The sequence below is a fragment of the Daucus carota genome, chromosome 3 (assembly GCF_001625215.2).
Source record: "Daucus carota subsp. sativus chromosome 3, DH1 v3.0, whole genome shotgun sequence".
Lineage (NCBI taxonomy): Eukaryota > Viridiplantae > Streptophyta > Magnoliopsida > Apiales > Apiaceae > Daucus > Daucus carota.
This window is the reverse complement of record NC_030383.2, coordinates 55,219,977-55,240,618: the sequence shown is the minus strand read 5'-3', so window position 1 is coordinate 55,240,618 and position 20,642 is coordinate 55,219,977. Positions and strand designations below refer to the sequence as shown.

Below are 20,642 nucleotides of genomic sequence, written 5' to 3'. Positions count from 1 at the left end.
AGTTAAAAGTCTTGCACATTATTGAGAGTAAACAAAAGGTCAATAGTCTTAGGATAAACCAAAAGTCATCCACATATTCATATCAACACACTCCCCCTTGGATGACTTGTATCAACATCATGCCTCGTTAAAACCTTAATAGGAAAAACCCAATGGGAAAAACCCTAGTGAAGGAAAAAGAGTACATGAGTTGTACAAAATAAAAATATTTCATTTATGTCTCCCCCCCATCAGGATATAAAAATTAGCAAATATGACGAAGTATGCGCATCCCGATCATGTGTCCTGATTTCTCGAACAAATCACTGATTTATCTCTTTTGTCAAATTTCACGAGTAAAGAAGAACTTCGAGTCTATATGTTCCATCATGTCATCTTTAATGTATCCTTCCTTGTACGTGATGTTGCCTGCAATTTGTTTCATAACAAAAGAAAATCTCCACGATAATTTATTCAACTTTTGATCCCCTATTCCTTACGCCTGCAAAATTATAGCTTAAAACTTTATAGAATAGGTTAGTGCAAATCGAATAAAATTTTCACTTTGTAACTTGATGATTAACACGCCCTTAAAGCGAGTGATCCCCTAACAATGAACACTAACCGAAAGCGGAGACTTGCTTTAAATAATTATGTCAAAACGTGTATGATAAAACATGTTGTAGTTTACTTATATACGGTACTTCAGGGCCGAGAATTTCTTTCAAATGTTCACAAAAGTTAGTGTACTATCGTGTATAATCCTTCTGGGATTCACATATGACAATATATCATTCAACAAAAGGTAATTTTTCTTTCAATATATACACCAAGAAACACTTTATCACATAATATAACATATAATATTTTAATTAGGTGCAACTCAATTCAATGTTAACTAGAAACACATTCTAGTTTCCATCTGCTCTGGCCAGAGACTTTATGAGTTGTAACCTATAATTTGATATACAATAATAACATGTATTTGTAAAAATAATTTTATGTTGGACTGCTGGTCCGAATCCCTTTTTCCATTTGAGAGGGTATAGTTCTCGAGAGTTTGTTATACTGCTTCTGGCAGTTAAGATCCTTCTAGGATGATTATTGTCAAGTGGGTTGTATAAAATATAAACTGAACCTTCACATATTGCGGGACTATTTCGCAATCAAATAATCATTTCCATCATAAATACTATTACTCTTCATAACCAACACAAGGTTATCATACAATTATTTGAGCTTTACATTCATAATTTCTGAAACTTCATTATGTTTTCACAGAAATAATCATTCATATCCCACTGACTTGACACTTTTAGGTGTGTTAACTGCAGTTTCAAATATCTCTCTATTTTTCAGAGATACTGATTCGTAGGGCGCACTATTTTCACAACTTCAGGTGTGAGAGGACTACTGGTCCAAATAATTTTTCTTTATAATTGCCTCAATTGTATCCTTATTCTTTGGCCAATTATATCAATATTTTCTAACAGGTTCTGCTTCATGATCCTCATTATTAATAACCTCAAGTTCTATAAATATTATCGACGTCGATTCGATTTATGATTCCACTTCATTCTGGACAAAACATAATATATCGAGATCTCAATATTTTTCATTACGTATATTTTCTCTAATTTGTCATGTCTATAATCTCTTCCAGAGATCCTTCAATATAATCTCTTCTTGAGATCCTTCAAAAATTATTTATTTCTCAATCTAGCCATCATCAATTATTGCTCCTTTTTCACCCTTTTTTTCGTATAAGATATGCTCCTATGATATAAATGTCCTTTTGCGACATTTATATCATAGGAGCATATGTAGCCGGTGTTTGTGACATAGTCACTATTTTCTGGTCATCAAAATGAATTATCTTATGAACTTCTGGTTCATATTTTTTATTTTGAGGATCAAGATGAGGCAATGATAATTCATTCTTATATTTTCACTTTCACCGGCTATTTATTTTCTCCCCCTGATTTTGGAAAAACAAACTCATTAACTCAAGTCATAACAAATATATATTGATGATTCCAAATGCACTCATATGTAATATATATCCAATTGAAGAATCGATCTTACTAACATGGTGGAAAATCTATGATGACCAAATAATATGTTTATGATGGGGAGAAATTCCAAAATTTGGTTTATATGATGCGAATCAATAAATATGTGATACAAAATAATCAGCAATTTTTTTTTTATGGACGAGACAATACTCATTGTGAGATGCACAAGCATTATAAGCATGTATTCTAAATAATGAATCTCGCATACTTCTGGTTGCGAGTTGGTAATAACTTTGTATACAACCATGTATTTCACAAAATATCTCACTGATATTTTTATCTCATGTCATATCTTCATAAATTCGTTCTCAAAGATGATAAATCACAACTATATCTTTGCCGGTGATCAATTTTGCTTTATAAGCAAATACTATATGTATCACTGATAAGAAGAATCTACAGGTTCTTCAACAAAAGTCCATATAAAATTACTATTCGCATCTTTATCAAATTCAAATGGCTTAGCTAGTCAGGCCAGACTATAAACTTATAAGTAAACTTCTGGTTTACTTTCAAAATCAATTTCAAACATGCTTATTATAAAGTAGTGGAGAATCTTTCTCCAAGTTTTTTTTTAGACTGAATGAAATTCAATATTTAAAGGCCCTTGATATCTCAATGCGATAAATTATATAAATTTCATTCTTCAATCTTCTTGGGAGAGTATAATTGCATCAATACTATACATGCTCTTCTAGAGTAAAATGTACTTCAGAGAGTAGATAAAAATATACATGCTCTTCGAGAGCCTTATACATGCTCTTCAAGAGCCTTATATACGCTCTTCCGGAGCTTTATACTTTCTCTTCTCAAATCTTATATTTTGAAAAACTATAATGAGGCATCCTATATAATCCTTTCCTCAATAATTCAAATTTAGTAAAACACATTTAGTCACGATATCCTCGTGAATTTAATAACCCAAATATTTCATCAATTTCATAATACTGTATATGCGGGACATAATATAATATTTATTTGATCAATTAAAATCCATTATATCCAAATATCATACTATATAGAGCCATCCTTCAGGGATATTATATTATTTAGGATAAACACATAAATTGAATATTATACTAATATGTCATTCTTTTGGAATGTAATCAAGTGTTTAAATATATTATATATACTCTGTTGACATCCTTCATCTTCAGAAATTAAACATATAAAAAAATGTGTGATCAAAAATAAACTAATTTTTATTATATAGACAACTTCTGGTTGCAATCATATACTCAATCTATTAAAAACAACGTCAAATAGGTGTTGTAGATAATACCAACATCATTTAGATCAAGTGGGATAAAAATCACTTTTACAAATCTCAAGTTTAAATCACAAAGGCACACAGTGATTTTATCATTTACCAAGATATCATATAAAGATTTCGAAATATCACGTATTGAAGCATGCATAAGATATAATACACTTTAATAAGTGAGCAAGACAACTTAATACAAGTGACATAGTGTGTGCGCATAAGCCATCTCTTTCAAACCATAATATATAAAGTTTTGACTATCTCAAAATTTGGGGGTGTCCTCGAAATAGAAAGATTAAATATGGACAAGCAAAGATTTGTAGCATATATAGACAAAGACTAAAGGTGAGGTCATACATAATGTACATATATAAGAATGATATAGAATTTTTTTATCTTTCTCATAGAAAAATTAGCTAAGTCATTAATTAAGCTTACTATCCATTTAAACTCATATGAAATAGATAATAATGACTTGAGAAAAATCATTTTTTAGAATAAAGTGGAGCACATATGACTCATGACCTCTTAAAGATTACGGACTATCAATTGATCATGTAGAATTTTTAGATTAGAGAGTCACTAATAACTTATGATTTTTATTAATAAAAATAAGTATCTCACAAATATTCGATTCATGCATAATACAAACATTCTAACATGTGCGAAAGGTATAATGGTAGAGTTAACAAATTTATGTAAATGTGTCACAAGATGTCTCATTCAAATTACAAAAATCACATAAATCAATCTTAGCATAAATCATTCTAGTAGAATTAATCTATTCTAACATATTTTGTGCATAACCAATTCTTGTTGAATCATTCTAACATAAATCACAACAATTATAAAAATTTGCAGGAATTCTACCAAGGTATAATAAGAAACACACAAATGCAAGTTTATATCTAAATAATATGATCATCATTAAAAAAAATTTAAACTTTCGCAAAGATACATCACCAACAAAATTACATGTATTGAACTCAAAGCATTATCATACTCCAAAAATAACACAACGTACATTAATAACATCAGATTTTATCGAGCATGAAAAAGGACAATATGTCATATCCAAAATAATCTACAAGAAAAGATGCAAATCACAAAAGTTTTAAATAGCTCATTTATCTCTAAAAATGCTAAGATTCATCAAAAACGAAGATGCAGCCATTTCACAGTAAATTACAGAATACCAAAATAATATAGAACTCAGAACCCGATCAGAATACAATTTAAACTTTTAAGATCAGTAAACTTCTAACAGGACAGAAAAATATGTTTCTAAATTAAATATCTCGAGATAATCTTTAGAAATTGATATTATACATGATTTTTGATGTTATTCAATTTTATATGAAGTTTTGAGATGTACCAATTCTAAAATCACATCAATAACTTAAGACTATCTCATAATTCAATATATTAAAGAGAGAGAGAGAGAGAGAGAGAGAGAGAGAGAGAGATTTCGAAAAATATTAAGTTAAAAATATTAGATAAACAAATGATCTTTTCAGGGAGTCTAAAACATTCAATTATTTATCAAAGGAATATATGAATTTTAGGAGAAATATGAACAAGCACAAGTCACACATAAGGACTTAAAAAAATTATTATAAAAAAATGAAGAAGATGATAAAGATGTGTACCTTACATTCTTAAAATCATGGCCGATTTTCAGATTAATCACTTCCAAAACACTTTACTTTGAAATGAAAGAAGGGAACTCCGATCTTTTAATAATAAGGACAAGCCATACCTTGTACTAGAGCGAACCTTAACCACTTAAATTTGGGTACAAACAAATTTTGAAGTGTTAGACTTCTTAACCATAAGAAGCACCATCAAAGTAACAAAACCGAGAGCAAGTCGTGCTGATAACATATTATATAATAATATATGTAAGAACAAAGTTGAGAGAGCTAGAGAGCTAGACAAGGGAGAAAGAATGAGAAAGAGAATGAGGAAGCATTTTATTATTCATCTCAAGTATCTTACAAACTCATACAAATGGCTTTATATAGCCATCAAATGTGAGTTACAAATCATGTGAAAAGTTAAAAGTCTTGCACATTATTGAGAGTAAACAAAAGGTCAATAGTCTTAGGGTAAACCAAAAGTCATCCACATATTTATATCATAACAAAATGGTATTTGTTTTGAGGAGTAAGAACACTAATCTTTTGACTCGTTTATATCTTTAGTCTAGTAATATTTTTGGTTATAAATTGTTATCAATTATATTTCTTCTATCCTAATATTCCTAATATGTATGTCTTTTTTAAAGAACAAATTTGTCCTATATTATCTGTTCATTTCTTATTTCTATACAAATTTAGGGATAATGTTTCAAAACCTTAATATTCGTAATTTTTTCAAAACGGATGTGTTATATGAGACGGAGGAAATAATATTTACTAAAAATTTTATCCCACTAGCATTTATGGATGGCTCCGCCACTGTGGTCCGCACGATTTCTAATAAAACAATAGTCTTCAAATTATTTTATTATTAATTTTGTAAATTATAACTAACTAGTAACATTAAAAATAAAAATTATAGAATTACATAGCTAAAAACTGAATTCCTCTTATTAAAAAGTATAATTAATTGTTCTCGTAATTCTCATAATGATATTTATTATTATCCAATTAATCATATTTTATTTAAAAATATTGAATGTGATTCACCTCGCAAATTATAAGATGTTGAATTTACATATCATCTATATACATTTGATATCATATCCTTTAAGTATAAGTTTTGATATTTAATTTGATGTCTACGCCATTATCTTCTTTAAAATGAACTTTTATTAAAAAAAAATAGTAATGCATGTGAATAAATTTATATAAATTTACTTTCAAAAACAAAAAAAAAATGTTTCACAACTCATTAAACAGCCATATACAATTTTATATAATTATCAAAACTCAATTAATTATTGCATGTACAATTTGCAACCTTGAGCTTCTCAACTTCATCCCTGAAACAAAATATAACACCATGAAATAGAATGACATACTAAACTGATTGAAAAATGATTTAAAAAATGTTTTGCCGCTAGGTTCTAGGACTTCGCCCCTGACAGTGTCCTTTCTATCCTCTGCTCTAGCCCTTATCTTATATGCCCGGTCTTTAAGGTCTCCTAATCTGGCTGCTGGTGCAGGCTTATACCTGGCTGGAGGGGAATGCCGGAATGGGTTGATTGCTTTATGAATCAACATCGTTAACTCAATCAGTGTCTATCTCTACTTCCCTTCGTTCACCCAGTCCTATGAGTCTAACAAACATGGTTTTTCAACACTTCTAACAAGAAACTACCTACTCCCGCTGGTCGTTCTCTGTATCCAAACGAGTTCTGTTTAGCATAGACAATGTTCACTGGCTAAAAAAAATCTATCCATGGATCTTGTGAATCATGGAACGGAGAGTGAATGCTTTGCCCAAATTATACTGGAAAGAGCAGCTGTGAGAAGCGGAAAAACCATAAAAAAATGACGTTAACATAATATGGTCATAAATCTTGAAATGAACGAAATACGAACAGAACGAAATACGAACAGTTAACATAATATGGTCTTAACATAATACGGTCATAGATCTTGGGTTGTAACTTGACGTTAACATAATATGGTCATAAATCTTGGGGGAATTTGTTGATGTTGCACCCATGAAGTATGGAAAGTGCCAAACATTGGGAACTACCCAGGGAAGAGTTAGAAACAGGAACAAGGAGAAGCGAGAACCACTTATATGGAAGAATCGATTGTACTTCATCCTTTGTTCCCCATTGCAACTGGGGATAAGATAGAACTTACTCCTTAAGATCCCAACCAACATTTCCCTAAATTTATCTTATCTACATTTATGATCAATATATTGAACAATGCATTCTCATTCAATCAGACATTGGAAATCCCTACCTATTATGATTCCCGGTAGTAATCCATCTGCATAAGAATTTGACCTCGAGAAACCAAGTTGAAAAAATAAACAATCAGCAGAAAACAAAACGTCTAAATGATGATCATAAACCAAATACAAATTGTTGCATATTGCATAATCAATCCTTTTGATACAACACAAGATTATCCTCAACTCGCCACCTAAATGCTGCAAAAAATCGGCTCAACTAGGAAAGAATATTACAAAGAGACATCTATATCCAAACTATTGACAGCCATAAGTAAAACGATGTTATTACCAGAGACCTATATGCCTTGACCAATGAAAACACTATCACGAGAGAGAAGGAAAATAAATGAACATTAGGTGCCGCACCGAACACTGGGGATTATAAATGCTAGAGTTTCCTTGTACTCTGTGCAATGTCTAATCACTTGCAAATTCCGACTACAGTAATCAATATCCCATTGGTGGCATGCCGTATGGGGGCATTGGAGGCATCCCCATTCCACCCATACCTGGTGGTGGTGGCTGGCCATAACCTGACATTCCAGCTCCTCCCATACCCGGCGGTGCAGGTAAAGCAAGAGGCAACAACTGTGCATACATATTCTGCAAAAAGGAAAGGTTCATAACATATTCAGCAAATTATTATATATTAATAATAAACTGACTTTCTGAAATGGAGAATAATTGACAAAATATCAGCAAAAAAAATTAAAACAATTAAATGGTGATACCTATTATATTTAATTGATGGTGCATTGCAAGTCCTAAACTCTGATACATAGCAGAAAGCAGTGGGCCAAAACTCACAATTTCTCACCCTTTTTCAAAGTTCTCAGATACATGTATATTTTTATGTTTCATAATATTATCCCATTTCAAGCTCAGAAGATAAAGTATAAAACTATAAATATTAAAATCCATTTCCATTCAGTACTAATAAGATGGAGAGCCATTTATTTGCAAAATAAGCAGGAGATTAAACGATACCTGTTGCTTAATCACATCCTTCTCTTCACTTTCTTTAGCCTTCATTTCATTTGCTGCCTCTATTTTGTCCTTGATTAGTTCATCAACTTTGCCTGTGTATTCACGTATAAACTGCACCAAAGAAGCCAAAATCAGTTGCATAGTTAAAATAACAAGTGAATTTGTAGATCTACTACCATAAATCTCACTGAGAAAGGGACACCTAAAGATCTAGGTAATCATAGCCTTTGAGGCCCTGATTATTTGGAAAATATTTTCCTACTTCTCAAATGCCTGTTACTTTGAGGTTAAATTAGTCTGTAGTAATATTGTGCATAAAAAAGAAAAGATCCCAAAGGAAGTAGAGTAAATATCAGCACCTCAAGAAGCTGGAACAGTATTTTACAAACTTAATTTGCTTGCTAAACTTTTAAAAAAAGAATATTTTACGCCAAACAAGAGCAGACTGAAGCTAGAGATTGAATGACACCACACATGAAACAACAAAGCTCACTATTTCCCAAGAGGTCATTCCTCCAAATTCATAAACCAGTTCGAGTAACATATAAGAAAAAAAATCACCTGCAATAGGTACGGGAATGCAAAGTCAATCATGTTATTCATCCAAGCGAGTTCAAGAGCGACATCTGCACGAATCAAGTCGTAACAAACGAAAAGGCAAGATGCAAAACATTCCTTCTTTCCCTGCACGGACATTAAGAAAGTATTACTAGCAGAAAACTCAAATAATAATATCTAACAAGCTGCTACACAGATGGATACAAAAACGACAGATGATTTCGCGAAAGCATCTCTCCTTAAAAGTTCTGAACTGTAACATTATGATAAAATTTACCTGCTCAATGAAATATACAAGCAAGTCCTCGGCAAGTTCACGATCTCCAGATTGTGAAGCAGTCTCCATGGCATCTTTGTAAAGATTGTCTTTCTTAGAAAGCGCAATTGACTGCTTCCACCTTCCAGCCTTTTTATAAATGTAAGCAGCTACACGTCTCATCTCGAGAAGTTCATGCTTCTCAATCTGCTCAACAAAATTAAGACAGGTTCAAAATTGGAATACTCTGGAAGTTAATATAATAAGCAAAAGAGATATGCAGTTAAATCTCACCTTCTGGGCAAGGCCGATCTGATCGAAGTTATCATGCAAGTCAATTGACTCCCTCAACCTTTCATAGTCTTCCTCCTCAACATAGATTTCATTTAGAGCCTCATTCACTGCAGAAATATCATTGCTCTGAACAGCTACCATGTACGGCTTCACAAGATGCAGATAACCAGCCTGAAACCCATTAAGTAAAAGCAAACATTAGAAAAGCAAACTACAAACTCAAAACTCTACAATGTAGCAGATGGCGAATATGTTTGGACCTTCCGCATTATGTCCACCACACGTGTATGGTCCACTCGAAGTGCAAGAACATTGAGCATGTCATTGATGAGATCCGGATGCTCTTGTAAGTAGAAGTGGACAGCCTTGTAATAAAGCTCTACATTTGCTACTTTTACTGCAATATCTTTGAATTGCATGTGATCCCAAGCGTCTGGAGAATGATTCATAACAGTCGAAGCAGCATTGTCAAATTCATCATATTGAATATACAAATACACAAGCTCTTTCCAATGTTGTTGTTCATCGCAAGCTCGAATAAGCTTGGGGATGTTGAGACGGGTAGAAAATAGTTTAATATGTTCCATGAGCTTCTCATGGCGATATCTAGCATAAAGGACCCCCAACTCAGTGAAAATCCCCATATGAGCACGTTCCAACCCTAAACCACTCTCCATAAGAGAGATCAGTTCATTGAAGCATCCTCTGTTCTGATAATATTCACTGACCTCTTCTAAGTCGTCGACCTACAAAAGAAATAATAACATTAATAACATGGACTGGGTTCTCATAGAAAGCTCTATAATCATCATAAAGAATACCAGCATGGAGCATTTAAACTAAAAGAACTGCAAAAGGTAAGTAATTTGGTAGAGAACAGTCACCTGGACAATAATATTGAGCCCACAAATCTGGGCCAAACGGAACTCTTCTGCATCAACACAAGCAAAACAAACTTCTTTCCATGTCTTTGAGCTATTTGCTTTCCGAGCAGCATCAACAGCACCTTGAAATTGTTTTAGTTTGACAAGAGTTACGGCCAACTTGGCCCAGTTCGAAATAAATGCATAGATAATCTTTGCTGCTTCATACAAGGCTTCATCATACAACCGATCTCCAACATTATGCAGGTTAGCAACATTTGGCATGAGAATAAACTCTTCAATATCACCAAGTCTATCAATCTTTGCATAGGCATAAATGAGTTCACTGTCCACCCTGGGCTCTTTTGTCTTCTGCCTAACCATCAAAAGGTATCTTACTAAGTCATTATATACATCCCCATCCTCAGCAGCATGAATAACTTCCAGAAATTGAGTAGCATCATCAGCACGAATAAATGACTCAATCGCATCACTCACTAAACCATCCCTCAGCTGAGCTTTACCCACCTGGCTCCAAACAGCATCTTCTTCAACGCGGAAAGCAAACTCTACAGCACGTGCAATATTTTGAATATTATCCAGTAGTACGTTGACAGCTTGGACATTCAAGTTAAACTTCTTAAAAATTGCAAAAGCCTCTTCATACAACTGGGCTTCCACTGCCACCTCCCCAACGGCAGGTCCATCAAAATTATCCAGCCTATTAATGTAGTCCATTACCCTAGATGGATCAGCCTTAATAGCAGTTAAGATAAGCAAGTTCTGCAGATTAAAGTTGCCACTGAATGCAGAATTCTGAAGCACTATCTTTTCCAGCAGCTCAATGAGCTCATGAGGAAGATCAGCAGTCATGAAAGCTTTGACAGCGGCAGATACTTGCTCAGGGCTCTTGCTTTCAGGAAGAGCAGTAGAAACAACTTGATCAATGAGCTGTCTTCTGTATTCATTTTCAGGATTAAGAACTTTGTCCCAGAGATCTCCATCCATCCTTTCGACAACATACCTAAGATGAAAAAGAATGGGTTTTAAGCATACAACTTTACTGAATAAGTACTATGTTCATTACAGACATTAGAACTGAAGTTACAAACCTGGCCTGCAATTTGAACAAAGAGTTCTTGTTCGTAACATTAATCAATTCATCATCACATTGACCTCTCCGGTAAGCAACCACAGCAAGTGTAGGGTCACGCTTCTCACAGTATTTTCCAACCACGCGTGAATCGTAATACGGGTTGGTAGTGAGGAAGTGTTCTGGGTTGTTGTTGCTATCTATGATGATTTTACCAAGAGCATTGTGAACATGTACATCTTGACTTCCTTCACTCACAAGATGCTCCAAGAACTGAGTAAGTAAACGAAGGCGATTCCTGCAAAACATCAACTATGAGAATGCAAACTGCAAAAGTAGCAATGAAAATGGCGGGAAGTTTATGATCATACCTTTTCTCACACTCATCAACCAGGGGTTCAACTGGAAGTAGAGATCGAACAGATAGGATCAGACCTTTAATGAAATCTTCAGGACACTCATCATCTAGCAATTGCCCAACAACCAAAGGAGCATTTCCGGGATTGACCTAGATTTAATAATATAAGCATAAGCAGATGAAGTTTTGAAGAATAATTGGTCAAAGGTGCTTGGTCAAAGTTTTACCTTCTGCACATAACCTTCAATATACCGAAGCATATTGTTTGTATATAGGTAGTGTGTAAGATCTGGAACGAAACCAAAGCGATCACAAACATTAATCAGTGGTCGTGCGTCTGGAAGTTTCGCTTCCATTAGAAAGTTCTTTGTTTTTTCCGCATCATAGAAATTTGATTCTCGTGTCACACGCTCAACTTCCTTAATTTGTCCAGTCTTAGCAGCTGCTTCAATGTACTTGAAGTGAATCTCAGGATCCTCACTGAAATTATAACAATTAGTTTTTATATAGTTCAATATAAAGACACTTTAGTACGGAATTTTTTAAAAGAAAGTAGAACTCAGATTTCACCTGGAGCTCAGATAGGACCCAAGGAAGAAGTACAACCCCTCGTACGACTTAAATTGCTCAAACAGTTTAATACAAGCTTCAACTCCCAATTGCTCGGAATATTCTTTAGCAACCTGCAGCGAGTAAATTTGTTCTTAGACTAGAAATGTGCAATAAATTAAGCAAGCAACAAAAGAAGCATAGACAGCCACAATGATGCGTTACAATTATTTTTCTTACCTGGACAATAATTTGAAGGTTGCCTCTCAGATTGACAAGTAAAAGGTCCTTCATGCACTCTAAAGCCCATTCTTTTGATAAGGTCCCAAAGAATTCCACAAGGGACTGAAACAAAGAGATATATTCTAAGGACAAATCACGAGAAGATGATAGCAAGCACAAGCACGTGAATGAAAGACAAACCTGTGGCTCAATAGCATGGGTATTGACAATAACACGTTTGATATCAGGTAACTCCGCGTAATGCTGTTACAAAGATTATATCAAAAATTATAAACAGAGCGCTAAAACACAACAAAAGACCCACAAACAGTAGACAATTCTCACACCTGAAGAGCTCTAACATAAAGACCAGCTTTTTCACAAAGTTGGGCAATCCGAGGACGATCATAATGGCTAAACATGCCATTTGCCAAAATAGCATCAGCAACATTCGGGAAGGTAACAAGGTTTATTTCCAGAACCTACATAAAAAAGAAACTATATGATGCGGAAGTAAGATCATATAAGCACAGAAAATTCCACTTCATTCATAAACCATCACCTTAGTTTGCAGGAAAGCATGTTCTGGCAAATTTGGCTTCAAGACGTCCAACAAAAATGCTGTTGCCTCCCGGATCAGGTTCCTCTGGAAGTATTAAAATGGAGTTATAAAAAATTTTAATATTTTTATATAATGTACTCCAGAATACACTGCCTTGTGAACTATCTGAAGTTAAAATGAGTAATGAATATTATAGGATATTTAACAGTAATATCACCATGCTCTATACACACAAATATGTTCTATGCAAAGGAATTTTTGCGAGATAATATTCAACTAACCATAGTTAAAAACACTTACCTGAAGAAAAAGATCGGTTATAGTGTTGTAATCAACTGGACAACCTCCCTCCATCTGGGACATCATAAGTGCAAAATTAACAGCTCCCTGAAACAAGCATAGGCATAACAATCATAATTAAAAAAATTAGAAAAAAAAACTTTTATACCGACAAATTTATCAAGTCTGGTCACTAGTTAGTAGTTACCTAGTCATGAGTATGATGTCATGTAACTTTACAACCTTAAGTAATTAGTGATAACAAAAATAATATTTTAAGACATGAACCATGACAGCCCATATAAAACTTTGGGCTCAGGCTTTCACACACTCTATCAAACCAATACACAAAAGTTTAGACTAGGTCAGCCAAAAACGTTTCCAGAGGTTAGGAAATGACGGTTGATAGGCAGATGATACCATCACTGCAAAGGGAGGTTGTGGAAACAAACACAATGAATATACAGACAGCAAAGATCTAGGACTATGTGCACTACTGTAGAACGCTATTTTGAGAGAGGGGGGGGGGGGGGGGGGGGGGGGGATATCACCTCTGTCCAATGTGACCTCTTGTGGGATAAGAAATAAGATGATGTTCATATAAAAATAGAATAGAAAACTAAGTGCACCAACATAAATGTTTTGGCAGTATATAGACTTGCGGATCCCAAGTGTGTACTTTAGGAGTTCAGAAACAACAAATTTGACATATAAGGTCAGGGATTCATTCACCGATCAAGGGGAAAATTTTAATATAGTACATACGGATTGGCAAATTAGATATTCAACAATTTTTGTATATAGCATACCTGGGGATCTGATCTAAGGATTGTTTGCAGAAGGAACAGATAATCAGGTGTATAGCCGACCTGTTCCAAGATAAGTAAGACATGTCACTTTGAAGGAAAGGAAAAGGCATCAAAATTATCATTAATAGATAATCAATCACAGAACTAAATAAATCAAGTGACAAACCTGCTTGGAGTATATAAGAATTTTGTCAAATTCTCTTCTTTCAGCAAAAGCAGCAACAACTTTTGGGGTTGCTCTTGCTTTGATATATATTTTCAAGGCAAGATCATTATCAACAGTCTACAAGACAAACATTCATTAAGAGTCAGAAAGAAACAAAAAGTAATTAAAAGACAGCAATACAATTAGAGCTGCAGAAATATAATTTACATGCCACCATCGAAAAATTCACCTTTACAAGATCCCCAAGTTCCTCGCTACATTCAAGCTTGTCCTCCGCCAACCAATTCTCCAAAAGATTTTTCTTATTTTGATTCACAACAAGGCGAGAAAGTTCTATGGACTCGAATGAATTTAGCTTTCCCTTTGTTAGTAGAGTCCCAAAGTACTGTAGCAGAGGTGGGGTCTGTCCAGCTTGTACAGGAACACTCTGCAAACAAGACAACCATTTACTTCCATCTCGTGCATTGCAAAACTTCCATAGAGAAATCAAATCACATGATAATGAAAAAATGTATAGCGACTGATTTCAGACATTTCTGATCTTAGCAGAGACATGTAGCAAACAGACATATATTCACAATGTCTTAATATCAAAAAGAAAATAAAAAATGCATCCTTGCTTATTATTTTCCATCTATACAGAAGATAAGAGCTGAAAATGATTATATAAGTCTACAGAATCTTATATTATCTTATAAAATTATTTCTTGTTGTAATTGTACAGAATCTAAGACTAGTAATTTTCACTTCTGTTTAGAAGATTAGCCCCCCCCCCCCCCCAAATTATACGAACACTAGTTTCTATTTCATAAAAAATTCGAACCAACAGTAAATGAAGTTACATGCACATCCAATTTTATATCACATGTAAAGCTAATTTTATACAAGATTAAAAAGACGAAAATATCAAAAATGCAGAAATATACTGCGGTAGCCGGTCGTATACTTTAAAAAACAGATGTATTGGTATATATTATGTAGTAGAATTCAAGATAATTACTTCCAAATCACTGTACAGGAAGTGGAATTAAGATCCAATACAATCACATATTTTTAAGTTAAATGGTTACACAAATACTTTAAACATATAACAAACTTCCAAATCCTATTTAAGAGAAATCAAGAGACAGGAGTAAATAGCAGATCTAATGTCCAAACAAACATGACAGTAATGAGCATGAGATCTGAACTTCAAATCAATGATGCGCAAACAGCGACCCCCTTAAATGTATTTAGGTCCACTACACTTAAAACATAAACATAAGTACCTGAAATTTGGCAACTGTGTCAGGGGTACGGAGTATTCCTTGAGGAGATTCTGCAGCTAGCTCAGCAGCCTCCTTGTACTTCGTTTGAGCAAATAACTCTTGGAAACGCTGAACTACCTATAAATACAAACAAACAGGTACAAAGAGTCAAACACACAAATAACTCAGTCACTTGAAACATTTATAAATTACAATTAGTTCACCCTAAAAACTGAATTGTTTAAAGTGCGGTTCAAAATTTTCTGTGGATGGCCAATCTCATATCAGATTTTTAGTTTCCTTGCACATAGGTACATGCACATATGGTCTCCATATTTGTCTTTTATAACACACTTACAGATTTGAAGAGCTGCCCAAGATTAAAAGCCCACATATATGTGAAACAAAAAAAGACCAACCTATTCACCAAAATTTTCATAGTACATATAGTTTATTAGGTTTATGAAGAAAATACAGTAGGGCCCCCAGAATAAATTCGAAAAAGGCCTTTTAACTGAGGGCCTGCCCTGCAGCATAATTATGATAACCGAATCTAATTAAGTTTATACCAGAAATCCACAAATATAGATAAAATACCAAATATTTCTTTCTACAGGAGAGGTAAAAGATAATAAACTTGCCAAGTTCTCTGCACCAGGTAGGTTTCCTCTTTTAGCAAGATTGACAGCAAGCTCAAGATTATTCAACTGCAATAAACATAGTATAAGTTGCTGAATAAGTAACCATTATAATATTAAAACATAAATACTGAAAAGCTTATACAAAACTTACTTGGCCACTGACAAACGGGACAATAGTAGCCTCATTTACAGTAGCAAGCAAAACTTGACCTCGTCTATTGATGGCATAAAAACCCCCAGCAGACGAAGCTTCTGATGTCAAGAAAATTGGGTCTGGGCTGATCCTATTTCTGTAGACTGCAGTTGCTGTCTCAAGGTCATAAACGAATAGAAGTCCCAACTTGGTGATCACATAGATTAAACTGTATTTATGGGATATCTGCAAAACCACAACATTTCATGATAGGTGAACTCATAATCCAATGAACTACTGATGTTAAGCACCAAATTAAGATGTTGATATGGCAACAGAAAGAATTATGACCTGCATAGCAACTGGAAAATCGTCGTTAAAATCAGGAGGAAAGAACAGGTCTGCTTGTTTCTTTGTAAAAGCCACTTTTCCTATATAAGCCAACATGGTTCAAGCAGAAAGAGCATCAGTGCCCCTAATATTATAGCACTAGAACAATTAAATTGATATGAACATTTAGGAGTTCTAAAACAAAATAGAACTCAATAATGAAACTGAAGTAGAACTATGAAAAAAATTAATACACATAGCATACAATTGCCCAGAGGATAGAATACAGTCCAAATATATTAACCCGCTGAGATGTATGATACTACAGTTTCTGTACAACTTTTGCATATAGCCATGCTCACATACCACCCTCACTTTTTAAAGTAAGTCAGATTCACAACATGCATCTGCAGAAGTATTTTGAGAAAAAACACAGTACCTGGCTGAGCACCGAGCTCAATAACATGCAACTTTGATGTAATCTGTCCAGCATTAGAGCTTTTTGTAGCAAAAGAAATGAGAATTGAAGGATTCTCATTCCCTTGAACCTGAATCAAAATTAAAAGGTAAATAAGATATAGAAAAAGAACTCAGTGAAAGAGCAAAACAGGCTATAATAGCAACAAGCTCAATTGCCAGTTCAAAGAATAACTCATATGCCAAATTAAACTACAACCGGACCTTAAATGAAGCAAATGAGGCTGCATGTGCTTCAAGAGCTTGACTGCGCTGCTGATCCACAGAAAAAAGTTGCATGTTGCCCTTTACCAATTGGGGCCTCTGTTAACATTAAGAGAACCGAATGTTAGAAACGAAAATTGTATAAAGGAAACAATTACAAACTACCCTTTCAGCATAAGTTCTTCCATTCAAATAATATTTTCTATATTACTATACTTTCAAAATAAGTTAAATAAATTCCATTCAATTAGTAGTTCCTATATTAACTATACTTCAAATTAAGCTCAGGAAACTACATGTAAACAGATTTGTATGTTGCAACAATGTGGATAGTTATATATGAGCACTTACAATCTTACATTAACATAATCAGACCAAACCAATTAGTTTATCCCAATTATTAAACCAAAGGAGACCAAGACTGACTTATTAAAAACAATTATGTTTGGATTAAACCCCACCCCCACCTGGGGTAAACACAGAGTGTTAATCCCTAAATTATTTATCCTGTGACGATAACAAGATCATTAAAATACCTAATTGAACCAAATCAGTGTCATATTAGTAATCTTATATACTACTTCCCACAATACATAAGATAACACAATTGCAAGAATTTAAGGTATCAAGTAATTGAGAGCTATAGGTACATACATCAGGTGAGCCAGGAGCAATTCCAATCAGAACCAACCATTTCTCTGAAGGATCACATCTATAATTTATGATCTGATTGTTGGATAAGTTAGCTGTTCTATCAAACATCTTTACAGGATCGGACTCGCCTACATGAATACAAAAAATTGTTTTCAGATTTGAATCAATGACAAACGAGAAACCCATTAAACAGATCTGCTATAGATGCTAGCTTTAGTACCGAAGTTGGCATCATACCTTCAATCGACCAATGATAAACAGATGCTTGAGTGACCAAACCCAACAACTTGGGTGTGATCCACTTCCAAAAGACCACCTAATTCAAAGGCAAAAAATTATCAATACCCAAAAGTAATTTGCCAACCAAAAACAATAAATTTACAGTAACATGTATAAATAATACCTGCTCCGGCATTTGATATGACTTGATCTTTGCTTTCAGCTCAATGTTAAATATTTGTAGGTGGTCCTGAGTAGTTCCAGGAAGTGAAGCTTCAAAAAGATATCAAATTTACTAGTTAGAATTTCGTGACAAGAAAACAAAATACCATGGCAATAGTATGATGAACATGCTATAGTTTGATATAGAAGGGCATATACAAGTTAAATTTACTAATTCAGTTCTTAACAAATGAATATAGTAGTAAATTAATTTAGTTAGTTGCAAAAAATTATATTGTATCTGTATACTGCAGCAGCAAAAGCACCGGCTATGACACTACGTCATGCTTCCAAATTGAAGTTTCTCGCAGCTGAATTTAATAGAAGTCGAGTAATACATAACAATCACTGAATATTAAAGAAAGATTCTTTTCAAAAAAAAGATAAGTATTAGATTTAAAATATGAAATGCGGACCAATTTCATGAGGTTACTAGAAGGCAAACAATGTTAAGTCAATAATTCAAATAACAACATTGCAACTATCCATGCACGTAATAAGGGTAATAAAGATAAAAAAGATGCGCCGTTATTGCGGCAAAAGATCTACGAATTCTTAAAAAATAATCTTTCGCGAGAACAACAAATCTAAGGATACCTTTTAAACCATACAGAAGACAGAGATATAATGGTGCACCATTATGGCGCGAAGTAAACAACAATATTTGAAAAACGCAGAAACTACAAATCTAAAAATACCTTTCAAAACATACACACGACAGAGACATCAAGATGCACCATTATGGCGCGAAGATAACAACATTTAAAAATAGAACAATCTTTCACGTAAATAAAAAATATAAAGTTACCTTTCAAAGCAAGAATTCTCGAATTCGGATTCATGAGAGCCGAATCGGCAGTAATAGGCCTCCTCAAAGGCTGCGATGGCATGCTCATATCAATAATCACAACACTGTTCTGTGGTGCAGTCTCCCGAACACATATATACTTCTCTGATTCCATGGTAACATTCGTAAAGGTAATGAATTGTGCATTGATCCCAATACTAGGCAACTGCAACATCAAATTAAACAAACTTCTCACAACACTAACCACAAAGCAGAACTTGTATTCACACACAACAATTCACATCAATCTATCAATCTCGCAACACAATTAAACTATACACACGCCACAGATCTGATACGAACCACACCAAACAGATCTAAAACCACAATTAAACACGAAATCAACATCACAAACACTCGTAACAATCCGAATCACGAGTCAATTAACCAAACACAACATTCAAACAATAAAAATCGATACAAAACATGTATGTACGAATCAAATTAAGCTCAAATGCGATATCAAATTTACCGTAAGCGCCTCCTTCATAGTGATCGGAGCGTTCGCGGCCGCCATGGTGAACGAGGCGCGAGATCAGATCTGCGAGAGAGACGAGATTATAGACACAGATACGCACGCCTATCTGTGTGTATAGGTGTATGTGTAGGCGATTTGTAATTGAGATTCGTTAAAAGCTCTTTCGCTCCCTCGAGAGGAAGTTTTAGAGAGAGAGAGTGAGCGAGAGATCTAGAGAGAGAGTGTGCGCTGGAAAATGAAACTGGGAGAAGAGAAGAGAATGATATATATAATTATATTACGTAGAGAAAATTGTGTAGCACAGAATATTTAAATTAAATTATCAGATACCTCAAACCAGGATGTTAAACGGAAAATTCAAAAGCGAAAACGAGGCTAATATTCGGTTGAGTGGGGTACAGCTAATTGGTTATACACTCATACTTAAAACTTAAGTATTGCCATAAGATTTTTTTTTTTGAAAATAAAGAAAAGTTGCGACAATAAAAAACTTAATTTACCTCTTTAATTCAGTTAGTCAATTAAAGGTTGTCTTTAAAAAAAAAAATTATGATTGTACTAGAACGATACGGTATATTTAAATATAGTAATACTAATAATTGAATTTAGAGTGAAAGAAAAATATTTTGATTCATCAAAATGAGCAGTTTATGGATGATATTATGATTGATATATAGCTCGTTTGTTAAATACATATCAAATGTGAGCATGGTTGGATAGTTAAGTGATTTGAATAAGAGTTGATTTAGAGTTATAAGCTGTATTTGTAAAAAAATTATAGATCAAATATTTTTACAAAGCTAATAAAATAAATATCAAATATTAATCGGCCGAGTATATAAAATTGAAGATTTGAAATTTTTCATTATATATTTAATTCGTTAAATAATAAACATTATACTATTGAATTTAGTAATAACTTTTTGATATATTGTCGTTAAGACACTATATATGACAT

The 20,642-nt window shown here is 33.7% G+C and overlaps 1 protein-coding gene across 2 annotated transcripts; it reads right to left on the bottom strand.

The window, feature by feature from the left end:
• Positions 1–7,324: 7,324 nt before the first annotated feature.
• LOC108214021 (clathrin heavy chain 1) lies at positions 7,325–20,000 on the bottom strand. 2 transcript variants are annotated; one of them, XM_064089481.1, is made up of 30 exons: positions 19,679–20,000; positions 19,168–19,372; positions 18,322–18,410; positions 18,156–18,234; positions 17,919–18,046; positions 17,265–17,363; positions 17,023–17,131; positions 16,605–16,684; positions 16,272–16,499; positions 16,117–16,186; positions 15,501–15,613; positions 14,462–14,659; positions 14,233–14,349; positions 14,067–14,126; positions 13,279–13,365; positions 12,979–13,062; positions 12,764–12,898; positions 12,618–12,680; positions 12,435–12,539; positions 12,216–12,328; positions 11,873–12,125; positions 11,659–11,795; positions 11,307–11,585; positions 10,216–11,218; positions 9,592–10,077; positions 9,332–9,502; positions 9,059–9,244; positions 8,785–8,907; positions 8,224–8,334; positions 7,325–7,839 (listed from the first exon to the last, which is right to left on the bottom strand). In XM_064089481.1, exons 1-30 carry the CDS (start codon positions 19,721–19,723, stop codon positions 7,684–7,686), a joined length of 5,112 nt encoding a protein of 1,703 aa, XP_063945551.1. In that variant the 5' UTR covers positions 19,724–20,000; the 3' UTR covers positions 7,325–7,683. The 2 variants fall into 2 exon arrangements, with proteins under 2 accessions (XP_063945551.1, XP_063945549.1); XM_064089479.1 differs by having other exon boundaries at positions 12,435–12,680.
• Between the last annotated feature and the right edge of the window lie 642 nt (positions 20,001–20,642).

Bases quoted from the DNA above. Each gene is read 5' to 3' on its own strand.
- LOC108214021 (XM_064089479.1), bottom strand. From the start codon at position 19,723: ATGGCGGCCGCGAACGCTCCGATCACTATGAAGGAGGCGCTTACG. The intron at 18,411-19,167 runs GTAACTTTATAT...ATCTTTTTGAAG, and splicing joins GAGAATTCTTGCTTTGAAAG to CTTCACTTCCTGGAACTACT. The intron at 11,219-11,306 runs GTTTGTAACTTC...TTTTCATCTTAG, and splicing joins TTGTTCAAATTGCAGGCCAG to GTATGTTGTCGAAAGGATGG.